The following is a 13,966-nucleotide window of genomic DNA, read 5'->3' as shown; positions in this document are numbered from 1 at the left end:
GGGCTACTTCAGACTCTGATCACCTGTGTGATCAGAAGCAAATTACTTAAGTTCCTTGGAGCTCAGAACCCTCATCTATAAAAAGAGGGAGGGCCTTTAAGGCCCATCCCATCATCCAGGTGTCCAGTGTACAATACCCAGGGGCTCATTGCCCCAGGAAGTAAATGCTCCCTTCTCGTTCCACAAAAAGGCTAAGCAGTCACCACAATGTTCCAGATTGGAGGGACTGATGTGATCATCCCTACCTTCTTTCTGTTCTCTAACTCTGTTTCAGTCAATGTAAAAAAATTTCCCCCACTTCCACAGAACTTGCTGGGATTTCTTTGTGTGCAGATGCCTATCATATTCCCCATCTAATTAATCTCTTACTTCTGGGTAGTAATCAGTGGTGGGGATCAGATGCTGGATCAAAGCATCAAGTGATGCTGAGCTCAGGTTTCCATCCTGGAAGATCAGTCCTCCTTGCTCCCCAGATGGATGAAGGTGGGGGCTGAAGCCACAGGGAGTCACCATGCTTGTGGCACTCAGCGTCTGGGGCATACCTTCCTGAAACACCAAGGGACATGAGTTAGAAGGAGGTGGACTCTGAGACAACAACAGCATCAACAATGATGACAATAACTCATATTGATACAGGGCCGTGTTGGTGAACCCATGGCACAGGTGGGCACATGTGCCTGGGGGGCTGCTCTCCTCTCCACAGCACCTGAGGACATTTTTTCACATGCCCCTACCCTCTTCCCAGCAGCCCAATGCAAGAACTTCCTCCCCCCTCCCCCATCTGGGGCAATGAGGGGGGCTCACAGGCATCTGTGAGCTGAGGGTATAGTTTGGGCACACTGTCTCCAAAAGGTTTGCCATCACTGATATAGGAATTTAAAGTTTGCAAAGCATATCACATGTATGATTTCATTTCATTTTATAGATGAGGAAACTGAAGTTGAAGGTAATTAAATGACTTATTGAAAGACACAGAGCTAGTAAACATCTGAGCAAAGATTCAAACTCTGACCTTCTCAACTCCAAGTCTACCATTCAGCACATTATACCATGCAATTTCCCACAGGGCAGTATTACACCAAGGCATACATGGAGGAGAAAAGACAAGCAGGTGGTTTGGGAAGCTTATCACTTAGGTAGAGGATTGATAGGTTATTATTGTCTCACAGAATGTATGCTTTCAGCTTTGAATCTATTCCCGTCAATCTATTCAAGTCATTTCTATGGCTAACAACAGGTCCATTTTTCTGAAGAAAATAAGCCAGAATGAGTGTGCTTATAGGAACTCATCTGATAATTTCATTCATTATCCCAAGCAAGAAGCTGCTGGGAATGCTTCTCTGCCCTGACACAACCCAATTATGTTGAGAATTTCATACCTGTCTTCTCCAACTAGTGCAACCCACACTGATCTTAACTTTTGCCGAACTCTACCTTTTCTGCTCTGTTCTTGTCTTCCTCTCCCATTGCTCAAAACCCTTCCACCCCTACCCACCCTGCCCCCCCCCACATAGAATAACAATCCAAATTCTTCTGCTTGGCATTCAAGGTCATCTATGTCCTACCTACAACTTACTTTGGCATTCTTCTGTCTCTACACCCCTTGCACCAGCCAGTGAAAAACTAGCCACCACTCACACAGAATGGCTTGTGATACAGCTCTCTGTTCAATTTACCAGGCTCTTTACTTAACACATGAAAAAGAAGTGGCTTTCTGCATCAAGTTCTGTGCCTGAGGACATCTTCCTTTCTTTCTTTCCACTGCCTAGGCAGACACCAACATAAATAAATGTCTGCTCTCCAATGAATTACATTCCCCAAGGCAGGTCGATCACCATTGATCAGCCCACTAGAAGCAATACCTCAGTGATCTCTCTAACCTGGCCACAGCTGCTCTGGTCCCCTCCCTCCCCCACCCCCCAGAGCTTACAAGGTTCAGTTCATTCCCTTCCCTCCCTTGTGTCAAGAATTGGCACCTCCAGGACCTTGAGGGCAGGGAGTGTGTTCATTTTTGTGTTTATATCCCTTAATGGCCAGCACAGTGTTTGACACAAAGTAAGAGCTTCACTGGATTCTCTGCTACTGGAAGGAATTTCCAGTTTTCCCTTTCCCACCTCCACCAGCTCAGATATCCTCTTACTCTGAAGCTCCGGGACACCGTGTCTATGTACTCATGTGTCCATGTCTTATCCCTCCAACAGACTCTCTCCCTTCTCTCTCTCCTCTCTCCCCACTTAGACTATGAACTCCTAGAAGACAAAGCCAATGTCTCAGGTATCTATCTCTCCCAGCGCACCAAAAATAGGGCTCTGCAAAGTGGGGTGCTCCATGTCTATTGAACAAATGGATGAATGAATGAGCAGAAGAAAAGGTTGGAGATGGTTGTCACAAATGATGACTGGGAATCCTTCTTCACATCCTTGGAGTCTCACATTTGGTCATTTTTGCACCAGGGCACATTCAGATTCCTTCCTCATTCAACTGCCTGGTTGTCATCTTTGGGAGGATTATCTCCATGGTAACAAGATGCAGAGCTGAGGGCTAGAAGGAACAAGCGGGAAGGGGTGGTGGTCCTTTATTTCCCAGGCAGCATCCGAGCCGCCCTTGAATACAGCAATTACTCGCTACAGGGACCCCATTGGTGAGTGCATCTGCACAATTTGGACTAGATGCCAGCAATGGTTCTTGTTAACAGTTACACTGTTGGTGTAACTCTTAATTAGACACCATTATCAAAAATCCTGCCTGCATCCCCCAGCAGTATATTTTTATCCCATAATTAAGGAGAGAATTTTTTTGTAAATAAATGTCTCTAATAATCCAACAGAGAGCCATCCCTGAGCCGAGCCAGTTTTAACACAGACCAGACGTATTGCCTGTTGCCGTTTCCTTGCTTGGAGAGGGCATGGATGTCACACCTCATCTCCCCCATGGGCAGCCAAGCCAAGGCACCTTTAAGATTCTCCCAAGGAAGACAGAGCCTTCCCTTCTCTGAGATCTGCCCTGCAGGATGCTCTTCCCTGAAAGCCAAGGACTTCAGCAGCATGCAAACTGTGCCTGGGTAATATGAAAGTGTGCCAGGAGAGAGGGGATGGTTAGTTGGCTTCTGCTCTCCCTCAGACCCACTCCTAGAACAAACAGCAAAGGCAACAAGAATCCCACTCCAAGGACTGGGCTTTGCCTTCTAACATGCTTGGGGCGGTGCCAAGAGAGCATCAGACTAAAGAAGAGTAAAGAATACCAAAATGGAGAAAATATAGAAAGAGCACAGTTGCTGGCTATAAGGCAGGGCTAAGGAATTTTTGTTTTCCTTTCAAAAACCAATGGAAGGGGCCACTAGATGGCTCAGTAGATTGAGAGTCAGGTCTAGAGCAGGAAGTCCTGGGTTCAAATTTGACCTCAGACACTTCCTAGCAGTATGATCCTGGACAAGTCATCTAGTTAACCCTCATTACTTAGCCCTTACTGTTCTTCTGTCTTGGAACCAATGCATAACATTGATTCTTAGACAGAAAGTAATGGTTAAAACAACAACAACAACAACAACAACAACAACAACAAATAATGAGATACAAGTACAATCATTTGCTGCCCTCATGCTGATAAATACTACTTAGTTCACGGTAGACAAAGGCTTCAGCGATCACCCTATGTACCTATAACTCTGAGATCTCCAGCCCCAGTCATTTTGCCGAGCTCTGGTCCCATATTTAATTCCCTGCTGGTTGGTCTCTCTGGATGCCCTAATCAACACACAAGCAATTATTAAGCACTTACTATGTGCCAAGCAACTAAGTGCTAGGGATACAAAGAAAAAGCAAACACAGACTCTGCCCTTAAGAAGCTTTCATTCTAATGGGGGGCTTCTTCTTCTCAAGGGTGATAACAGCAGGGGCCCCAAGTGGCTGCCAACAATTATTAGCATTTCATCGAGCTTGGTGAGGAGTGGCCTTTGGATGAGACCAAACAGACCTAGTCTTGAGGTGAGAGAAAGAACACACAGATTCAGAGTGTATGGGAGCTTAGCATGACCGCGTGTAAACTATTTCTTTTTTTTTTTTTAAATATATTTTAAACCCTTACTTTCTGTCTTAAATTGATTCTAAGGCAGAAGAGCAGTAAGGGCTAGGCAATGAGGGTTAAGTGACTTGTCCAGGGTCACACAGCTAGAAAGTATCTGAGGTCACATTTGAACTCAGGACTTCCTGTCTTTAGGCTTGGCTCTCAATCCACTGAGCCACCAAACTGTCCCCATAGATATAATTTCTAATCATTGTTTTCTGACATTGTGTGATTCAGGTTTTCTCCCTCCTTCCTTCCTCTCTGCCTCCCCAAGATGGCAGGTAATATAATATAGGTTATACATGTGCTATCAGTCAATGTATATTTCTGTGTTTGTCATATTGTGAAAGAAGACACATATCACTTATATAAGAAAAAAATTCATGAAGGAAATAAAGTGAAGACTCATAGGTTTAGGAATCAAGCATTCAGACTCCATCAATTACTTCTCTGGCAGTGGAGAGCCTTTATCTTCACGAGTCCCTTGGAGTGGTCACATATCATTATATTACTGAGAATAGTTAAGTCATTCCTACTTGTTCATCATACAATATTGCTGTTACTATGTACAATGTTCTCTTGGATTCGTTCACTTCACTTTAAAACAATTCATTTAAAACTTTCCAAGGTTGTTGGTTTTTTGTATTTGTTTTTTTTGTGATTCTCCTGATTATCATTTCTTATAGCACAAGAGTATTGCTTTACAATCATATGCCACAACTTGTTTAGCCATTCCCCAGTTGATGGGCATCCTTTCAGTTCCTAATTCTTTGCAATGATAAAAAAGAGCTGCTATAAATATTTTTGTCCAATAGGTCCTTTCCCCTTGTCTTTGATCTCATTAGGATATAACCTGGTAGTGGTGTTGCTGTGTTATAGCCATTTGCACATGGTTCCAAATTGCTCTCCAGAATGGTTGTATCATTTGGAGTTCCACCAACAGTGTATTAGTGCCTTAAATTTTCCACATCCCCTCTAACATTTATAATTTTCCTTTCTTTTGCCATTTAACCAGTCTGATAGGTATAAAGGGGTACCTCAGTTGCTTTAATTTGCATTTCTCTAATTAAAGTGATTTGGAGCATTTTTTCATATAACTAAAGATATTTTTGATTTCTGCATTTGAGAATTGCCTGTTCATATCCTTTGACCTGTATATAATTTTAAAGCCTTGTATATTAGCAAAAATAAACTGTTACTTCTTCCCAAGGCAAACACACACACACACACACACACACACACACACACACACATGGGAAATGACACATGTATAAAAAGGTCTATACAAAATATAGAGAGACGATGTAATATAACCTTAAATAGAAGGGTACCTTTAAAAGGATTTTTTTTTGAAACCTTTTGGCTTTATATCTCAGTATTTTTCAGATGTAACTCTTTACCACCTTTTCTCCAAACACATGCCCTCCTGCCCCACTACAAAGAAAACCCTTTACACAAAATTGACCAAGTGAATATTTCTGACAGTATAGGCTCCATTCTGCATCTGTGGGTCCCTACCTCTCTCCCCAAAGAAGGAAGTCCTCACTGATACTGTAAACACAACAAAATCCAGATGGGAGGGGATAAGGGTCTGAATTGGAGTGAACAGCCATTTTTTGGAGGAGTGGAGGAGACGGATGTGATATTGTAGAAGTGAAATTTATCCAGTTAAAGCAAATACCCACCCAAGTTGAAATATTGCTGCACCTTTGAGCCCCACCTTGAAAGCTCTACTGGGCCAATTGTTCTAAGCCTACTAGGGGAAGCTGAGGTTTATTTTTCCTTTTTGTAGGTGAAGGTGGGGCTGGGGGAGGGAGCGGGTGGTGAGGTAGGCCTACTGTGAATCTCAAACGGATGGTTTAGGAATCAAGCAGCCCCCTGGGGCCTCAATGAAGGAACAGTAGCACTTCCAGCCAAAGCAGGTCAGGTTGCCAAAAACTGCTCAGCTCACAATGAGCCTTTTTTGATAACACAGCCTGTTTGAAAGCCTGCAATGTGTGCCAGGGTTTTATACCCGTTCATATGCCATCCTTGGCATGGTGATCCATCACAAGCACTGGATGTGAGCAAGTCTCCACACACCTGGCAGGGAAGACATCCAGAGAGAAAGGGCACATCTGGCTCCAAGCACCAAGGGATCTGGAGCCCAGGATCCCCAGGGGAGCAGGAGGAGCTGTGGGGGGTATGTCCATCACCATCCCTCACTCAATATGGTGCCAAATGGAGCCAGGGGCCATGTGGCAGGAGCCCTCCCCAGCCCTGGAGGATGCCTCTGCCCACACCATGAAGTACAGACAGGTGGTGGTGCTGCTGCTGCTAGTGATGAGTGAGAAACTGTGGCAGCAGCTGATAGGAAGGCATCTGCAAACCTGGAGGGCTGCTTACAGAAAAGTGGCTTTTAAAAATAGTCAGTTTGGGGTGGGGGGAGAGAGAGAGCAAGCAAGAACATGAATCATGGACCATGGAAAAAAATTTTCTAAAAAAACAAACAAATAAACGAACGAACGAACAAACAATTGAACGAATGAATGAATGAAATAATAAATAAAAATAGTCAATTTGGGGGTAGCTGGATAGCTCAGTAGATTGAGAGCCAGGCCCAGAGATGGGAGGTCCTGGATTCAAAACTGGCCTCAGACACTTCCTAGCTGTGTGATCCTGGGCAAGTCACTTAACCCCCATTGCCTAGGCCTCATCACTCTTCTGCCTTAGAACCAATACACAGTATTGATTCTAAGATGGAAGGTAAGGGTTTTTAAAAATAATAATAAAAAAAATTAAAATAGTCAATTTTTCAGGGAGGCCAGTAGAGGCTGGGGAACAAACTGAGTGTCAGCAGACTCAGCTGCCAGGTATAGGAGCACAGAAGCATTGATTCAGAGCTGGAAGTGACCTCAGAGGTCATGAAGTCCTATCCTCATTTTATAGATATGGAAACTGAGGCCCAGAGAGGTTACCTGATTTGCTCAGGGTCACAAAGCTAGGAAGTGTCTGAGGCAGAATTTGAACCTACTTTTTCTTGATTCTAAGTCCAAGGTTCTATCTCTCTGCCAACAAATTGCTCCATGATTTGGGTCCCTGTTCTGCTTCCTTCACAGGGAATGGATGGTGTGAGACTCAAATGAGAACCCAGACAGAGAGATGCTTTGGAAACAGAAATGCTACAGGGAATAATGACAATAATTAGAACTGCTCATGTCTGGAGGGCACTTTCAGGTCCTTATATTTATCATTTCCTTTGCTTCTTAACTACTCTAACCCATTAAAATACAGATAGAGAAACTTGGGTTCAGAAAAATTAAACCACTTGCTTGGGGTCACAAAGCCCAAGTGTATCTCTAACCATTACTCACCACTACCTCTCTCAGAGGGCAACTAGGTGGCTCAGTGGATAGAGACCCTGGCTTGATTCAGGAGGACCCAGGTTCAAAGCCAGCCTCAGATACTTACTACCTGTGTGACCTTGGAAAACTCATTTAGTCCTCTTTGTTTCAATTTCCTCTTTGTCAAATGAGCTAGAAAAGGAAATGGCAAACCACTCCAGGATCTTTGCCACGAAAACCCCAAATAGGGTAAAAAAAAAAACAAACCCAAATAGGATTGAACAACAACCTCTATCAGAAATAGAAACAACCTCTCTCACCAGCTACCTTCTAGGGATTGTAAAGGCAGTATAAATTTAATTGTGGTCCCTTTGGAAGGCCAGTTCATCATTTTGATATCCTAGCAAATTGACAGCCTCCTGTTGGATGGTAGTCAGAAATATCAGTGTTGAAGTATGGATCACAGTATATGAAAAATACAATGTAGCACCCCTTTTCAGCAGAAACATACTCCACTGGGGTCAGCTTGGTAACTCAGTGGATTGAGAGCCAGGATCAGAGACAGAAGATCCTGGGTTCAAATCTGGATTCAGACACTTCCTAGCTGTGTGACCTTAGGGAAGTCACTTGACCTCCATTGCCTAGCCTTTACCACTCTTCTGCTTTAGAACCAATACACAGTATTGATTCTAAGACAGAAGGTAAGGGTCTAAAAAAAGAAAAAGAAAAAGAAAAAGAAACATACTCCACTTCTGGGTCTCCATTTGCTTCCTCAAGTCCTTTTGGAAGATAGGCTTAGCCTTGGCCTTTGCTTGTTGCATGATTTCCAGTGAGGAAGTAGACCTGGAGCCTCTTACTCTGAGAAGCCTGTTATCCACATTGATTTTCACTTTGTGCTGGTGAGAAGAAATTATAGTGCTAGGAAAATGGTGCTGGAACTGGAGGCAGGACACCTGGTTTCCTGGTCCAGCTAGCCCTGCCATATACTTGCTGAATGGTCCTGGGAAAGTCACTTGGTGCTCCATAATAATATAACACATAAAGATTTGCAAGGAACTTTCCTCACAATCACCTCAGTGCAAGGTTCATCATTTATACCATACAGGCAAGTAAACATGGTGGGTCACATGATCACATGGTTAATATATCAGAGCAAGGGTTTGAACTCAGGTCTACTGACCTTAAGTCCAACACTCTTTCTACTACGCCATTCTTCTTGCCACCTGGAAAAGAATCCAGAGAAGATCCCTTTCCTGGGCCTCAATTTCCCCATCTATGTGGGGTTGAACTATGACCTATAAGGTCCCCGTCCAGCAGAAGTGCCCTCATTGAGTCCCAGAACATTAGGTTTCTTTAAAAAGTGAGATCTGCTGAAGCTTCTAGCTTCAAGGAATTCTTTGCTTAAGTCTATTGAAAAGCATCATGGTATAGAAGATGGACCACTGGACTTAAGTCAGGAAGATCTGATTTCCAATTCAAATCCAATAATTGTCAAAAATTAGATTCTTACTAGCTGTGTAAACTTTCTGGGCTTTAGGTTCTTCATCTTCAAAATGAGGGGGGTTGGATTTAGATGATCTCTAAGTTCAACATGAAATCTAGACTCTAAAAGGAATGAGTGGTCCTGGATCTATAATAATGGCTGAATTGGCAGAGAGGTAAATATGAAACTGGACTATAGGATAACATTGAGGCAAAGGTCTTCTGAGGAGGGAAAGGAAGAGGACAGAGGAGGAGGAGGAGGAAGAGAATGGAAAAGGATGGAAGAGGAGGAGGAAGATGGAAAAGGAGGGTGGAGGAGGGGAGAAAAGCAAGATGGAGGAAAAGGATGGAGAATGAAGAAAGAATAGGAGGACAAGGGGGAGGAAGATAATGGAGAAGGATCGAAGAATGGGATGGAAGAGAAGGATGAAAGAGAACAATGAAGAATGAAGGAGAAAGAAGAAGAAAAGGAAGAAGAAGATAGATAGAAAATAAGGAGGTAGAGGCAGTTAGGTGAGTCAGTGGAGCCAGGGTGGAGGTTCTGGGTCCAAATTTGACCTCAGATACTTCTTAGCTGTGGGACTCTGGGCCAGTGACTTAACCTCCATTGCCTAGCCCATACCACTCTGCTGTCTTGGAACCAATACAAAGTGTTGATGCTAAGATGGAAGGAAAAGGTTTTTTAAAAAAAGAAAAGGAAAAGAAGAGAAAAGAAGAAGGAAGGAAGAGAAGGAGGAAGGAAGAGGAAGAGGAGAAGGAGGTGGCTGGCTGGCCCAGGAATGGGAAGCAATGACTTGGCTAATAGCAAAATGGTGCTTTTTCAGCAGTCAGAGCTCCAGGACAGCTCCCTCACATTCCTGTGCCCCAGCTCTAACTGTTGCCTTTGTGAACCCAGCTTTTTCCTTCTGAGGCATGTATATACCACAGATACATTTCAACTTCTGTTTTTCTGGGTAGCTGGAGCTGTAGATTAGGGGTAAAGAGGGAAAAGGTAAGGAAGGACACAGAAAGACATCTTCCCAAACACCTTCCTGAATCTCACCTCCCTACGCACCCCAATACCCCTCTCTCTCCCCTCCCACAGCAAGAGTTTGAATTTTCCCAAGCTGTTGTTGTTGTTGTTTGTTTGTTTGTTTGTTTGTTTTTAAACACCCTCACCTTCCATCTTGGAATCAATACTGTGTATTAGTTCTAAGTCAGGAGAGCATTAAGGGTTTAGACAATGGAGGTTAAGTGCCCAGGGTCACCCAGCTAGGAAGTGTCTGAAGTGAGATTTAAACCCAGGACCTCCCTTCTCCAGGTCTGGCTCTCAGCCCCCTAGCTGCCCCCGTCCAAGAAGTTTTTAGAGCTCAATTTGTTCATGATCATTGCTTAAACTTGCTGGGTACCCCCACTGTGGCACAATGGAGATAGATGGAAAAGCTCTCAGAATTGATGCTTATTCTTTTCTTTCTTTCCCATTCTATTTATTCTGAGAGTGGTTATTGTTGTCTTTTTTCATTTTAGGGCTTAAAATAAAATAGAAAGAGGATTTGAAAAAAAGTGAATGTCTTCAGGGCTGACATAAGTGTTACCACATCAAGATTCTGCGACTTCACAAACCAAATATTAGCACCCCAGACACATTAAAGCTCCACCCCAGAGCAAGGGATGGTCATGATCCATCTGAAAGCCTGGAGGCTTAGAGGAAGCAAGGAACCCTCCCCCAGCACAGAACCAGAGACCCTGAGGTCATGACTCTCAGTCTCTTCCGGCTTGAAAGAAATCTGAGATTTCAGAGGGGGAATGATCTGCATCAGTGAATCACTTGGGAAAACGATGGCAGAGGGGCTCCTAGAACCCAGGGCTCCTGCACTTCACTACACAGTGTCATTAGAAGGGGTGCTAGAAGATATATGCTTATCCCAGCTGGACTGGGCAATGGGTTGGGCCCAGGAAGGCCATTCCAGGTCTGCCTGGACACCTTAGCCCAGCATCAAAAATGATCTCCAGGCCTATTATAGTAATAATGACAATAGGAAGAGCATTTATATAGTGCTTTAAGATTACCAGAACAGGTTATAAATATCTCACTTCATCCTCGCAACAACCCACCTGGTGCTTTTCTTATCCCCATTTCACAGAACCTTGAGGTTCAGTGACTTGCCTGGGGTCATATAACTAGTTAAGTGTCTAAGGCAAGATTTGAACTCAGGTCTACTTGACTCCAGGTCCAGCTTTTTATTGCAGCCTTGAATGGATTTGAATATTCTCTGGGGTCACAGGAGAAATGTATAGCTGGAAGGGATCTTAAAAGCCAAAGAATCCAACCTCCTCATTTTACCAAGGGGTCAAGTCAATTGCTTGGGGCTCACACAGCTTTCTACCTGTCTGAGGTGGGATTTGAACCTATGACTTCCTGACCACAAGTTAGTGAACTATTCACTTGTCCATGATGACTTTAGACAGACGGACCACACTGAACAGCATATTGAGGCTCTGCAGCACTCTTCTCTACTACCTATATTCCAACACGAACCCTCAGCTCTAGCCAGACCAGGCTTCTCCTCACTGAACTCTCACTCCATTTCTCCTTTGACACACCTCCCTCTATATCTCTGGTCACATCACTTCCCAAACGAGAACATCCATCCCCTTCCTCTCTACTGCTACGATTCCTACTCTTCCCTCCAGGCCTAATTTAATCTTCCCTCACAAACCCTTCTTTGACCACAATGGCCCCTGGCACCCTCCCCCTTCTGGAAGCTACTTTTTTCATTTACCAGGAACTTGGCATATACTCCTTTAAGCTGCTTATTTTTTTTTTTAACATTTGATTTTAATTCTATTTTTTTCTCAAACACATGTAAATAAAACACTTTAATATTTGTTTTTTTTTTAAATTTTGAGTTCTAAATTCTCTTCCTCCCTCCCCTTCCCTGCCTTGCTAAGGCAAGCAATTAGATCTAGATTGTATATGTGCAACCATGCATAACATTTCCATGTTAGCCATGTTGCATGTTTGAATGCCTGCAGAAGAAAACATAGACCAAAAAAACCAACCCAAGAAAAAGAAAATAAAAAGTATGCTTCAATCTACATTGAAACACCAACAGTTCTTTCTTTGGATAACCGTTTTCATTGTAAATCCTTTTGGATTTAAACTGTTGACTTTTTAAAAATGTTTTATTAATACTTAAAAAAAACAATCATTGTAATTTCCCAATGATGTTACTTAATCATTTCAGTCATGTCAGACTCTTCATGACCCCATTTGGTGTTTTTTTGAATGAGAGACTGGAGTGGTTTGCCATTATCTCGTCCAGCTCAGGAAACTGAGGCAAACAGGGTTAAGCGACTTGCCCAGGGTCACACTGCTAGTAAATGACTGAGGCTGGATTTGAACTCAGGCTTTTCTGACTCCAGGCTGACCACTCTATCCACTTCAACACCCAGCTTCCAATAACTTTCTCTTATTCCCCAATAGAGCCCTCTCTTGCCACAAAGTACCTTTTAAAAATGTATTAACACATCTAACACAATGTATGCCTCAGTCTTCAGAAGTAAAGAGTGGTCAGTATATTGATCACTATTCCTTATCTTTTTTTTTTTTTTTTAATACTGTTACTTTCTGTCTTAGAATGGATACTAAGTATCCGTTCCAAGGTAGAAAAGCAGGAAGGGCCAGGCAATGGGGATTAAGTGACTTGACCAAGGTCATACAGCTAGGAAATGTCTGAGGTCACATCTGAACCTAGGACTTCCAGATTCCAGAACTGACTTTCTATCCACTGATTTACCTAGCTGCTCCAGAAAATAACTTTGGATCCATTTGATATTTATTTGTGCACACATTGTTTCCCCCTCATAGAATATAAACTCCTAGAAGGCAGGGGCTGTTTTGTTTTGTCTTTGTCTTCCCAGAATTTTAAGTGTCTACTCCTCAAAAGGCACATAATAAATGGAGTTGGATTAGGTTAAAATTATACCTTAGTGCCCAGAACTGGGCCATAGATATAGAAGGTACTTAAGAGGATTGATTGCTTGACTAATTGGTATATACAGGGTGTTCCCAAAGTCTTAGAGCAATTTTAAGCTTAAAGAGCTATTTAGTAACTTAAACTGCACTTAGACTTTGGGAACACCCTGTACTTATGCTCTAATGCACTAAACTTCTGAGGGATAAAGTTCACCCAAATTTGGCTGAAAAGAAGCTAATTAATAAGGATTAAAGCCACAATTTCTTTTTCTGTTTTCATTTATTGCTGGTAAGAGGGGAAGGCTGGTGGGAAAGTGAGAAATGAAAGTAGCCCCTGAATGAAAGTTGTTCAGTGCTGAAGGGGGAGCCGGAAAGAGGGTGGGGGGAAGCAGTCAGTGAGGGCCTGGAGGAACTTCCTAATGGGCTCCAGGGCTGGAGACAGCTTGCTAGCACCTCTCAGCCTTCAGAGCTTTAAAACATTCCCACTACCTATGAGAAAGAACGCTATCCACATCCAGAGCAAGAACTGTGGGAGTAGAAACGCAGAAGAAAAACATAGGATTGATCACATGGTTCTATGGAGATATGATTGGTGATGTTGACTTTAAACGATCACTCTATTATCTTTTTCACAATTGCAAGTATTAATAATATGGAAATAAGTTTTGATCAGTGATACATGTAAAACCCAGTGGAATTGCTCATTGGCTCTGGGAGTGGGAAGAGAGGAGGGGAGGGGAAGAACATGAATCATGTAAGCACGGGAAAAATACTCTAAATTAATTAATTAATTAAATAGGATTTTGAAAAACATTCCTACTATAGGCACCAGACTTGGAAAGTGACAAAGAACCCAATGTGCTAATCTTGGGAACGATATCTAACAACCTAAGGGAATGGTGAACTCCCCCAAATGGAGAATACAGTGACTAGGGATGGGTAAAAGACCACTGAATCACAGATAGTTTAGAATTCCAAGGTATAACCTTAGAAATAATTTAATCAGAGGTTCTTAACCTGGAGTCTGGTAACATTTTTTTTTAATGTTAAGTTTGTGGCTTTCTTCTCTTCTCTTCTCTTCTCTTCTCTTCTCTTCTCTTCTCTTCTCTTCTCTTCTCTTCTCTTCTCTTCTCTTCTCTTC

General features: G+C 42.9%; 1 protein-coding gene across 1 annotated transcript in view; it reads right to left on the bottom strand.

Moving 5' to 3' along the window:
- RASGEF1C (RasGEF domain family member 1C) overlaps positions 1-540 on the bottom strand; it is a 71,415-nt gene extending 70,875 nt beyond the window's left edge. Inside the window, exon 1 of the mRNA XM_044659816.1 lies at positions 370-540. Within this exon, the coding sequence (XP_044515751.1) occupies positions 370-540 (171 nt within the window). The remainder of the gene's footprint in view (positions 1-369) is intronic.
- Between the last annotated feature and the right edge of the window lie 13,426 nt (positions 541-13,966).

The sequence above is a fragment of the Gracilinanus agilis genome, chromosome 2, assembly GCF_016433145.1.
Source record: "Gracilinanus agilis isolate LMUSP501 chromosome 2, AgileGrace, whole genome shotgun sequence".
Lineage (NCBI taxonomy): Eukaryota > Metazoa > Chordata > Mammalia > Didelphimorphia > Didelphidae > Gracilinanus > Gracilinanus agilis.
The sequence above is the reverse complement of the archived record's forward strand: the minus strand, read 5'-3'. Positions and strand labels throughout refer to the sequence as shown.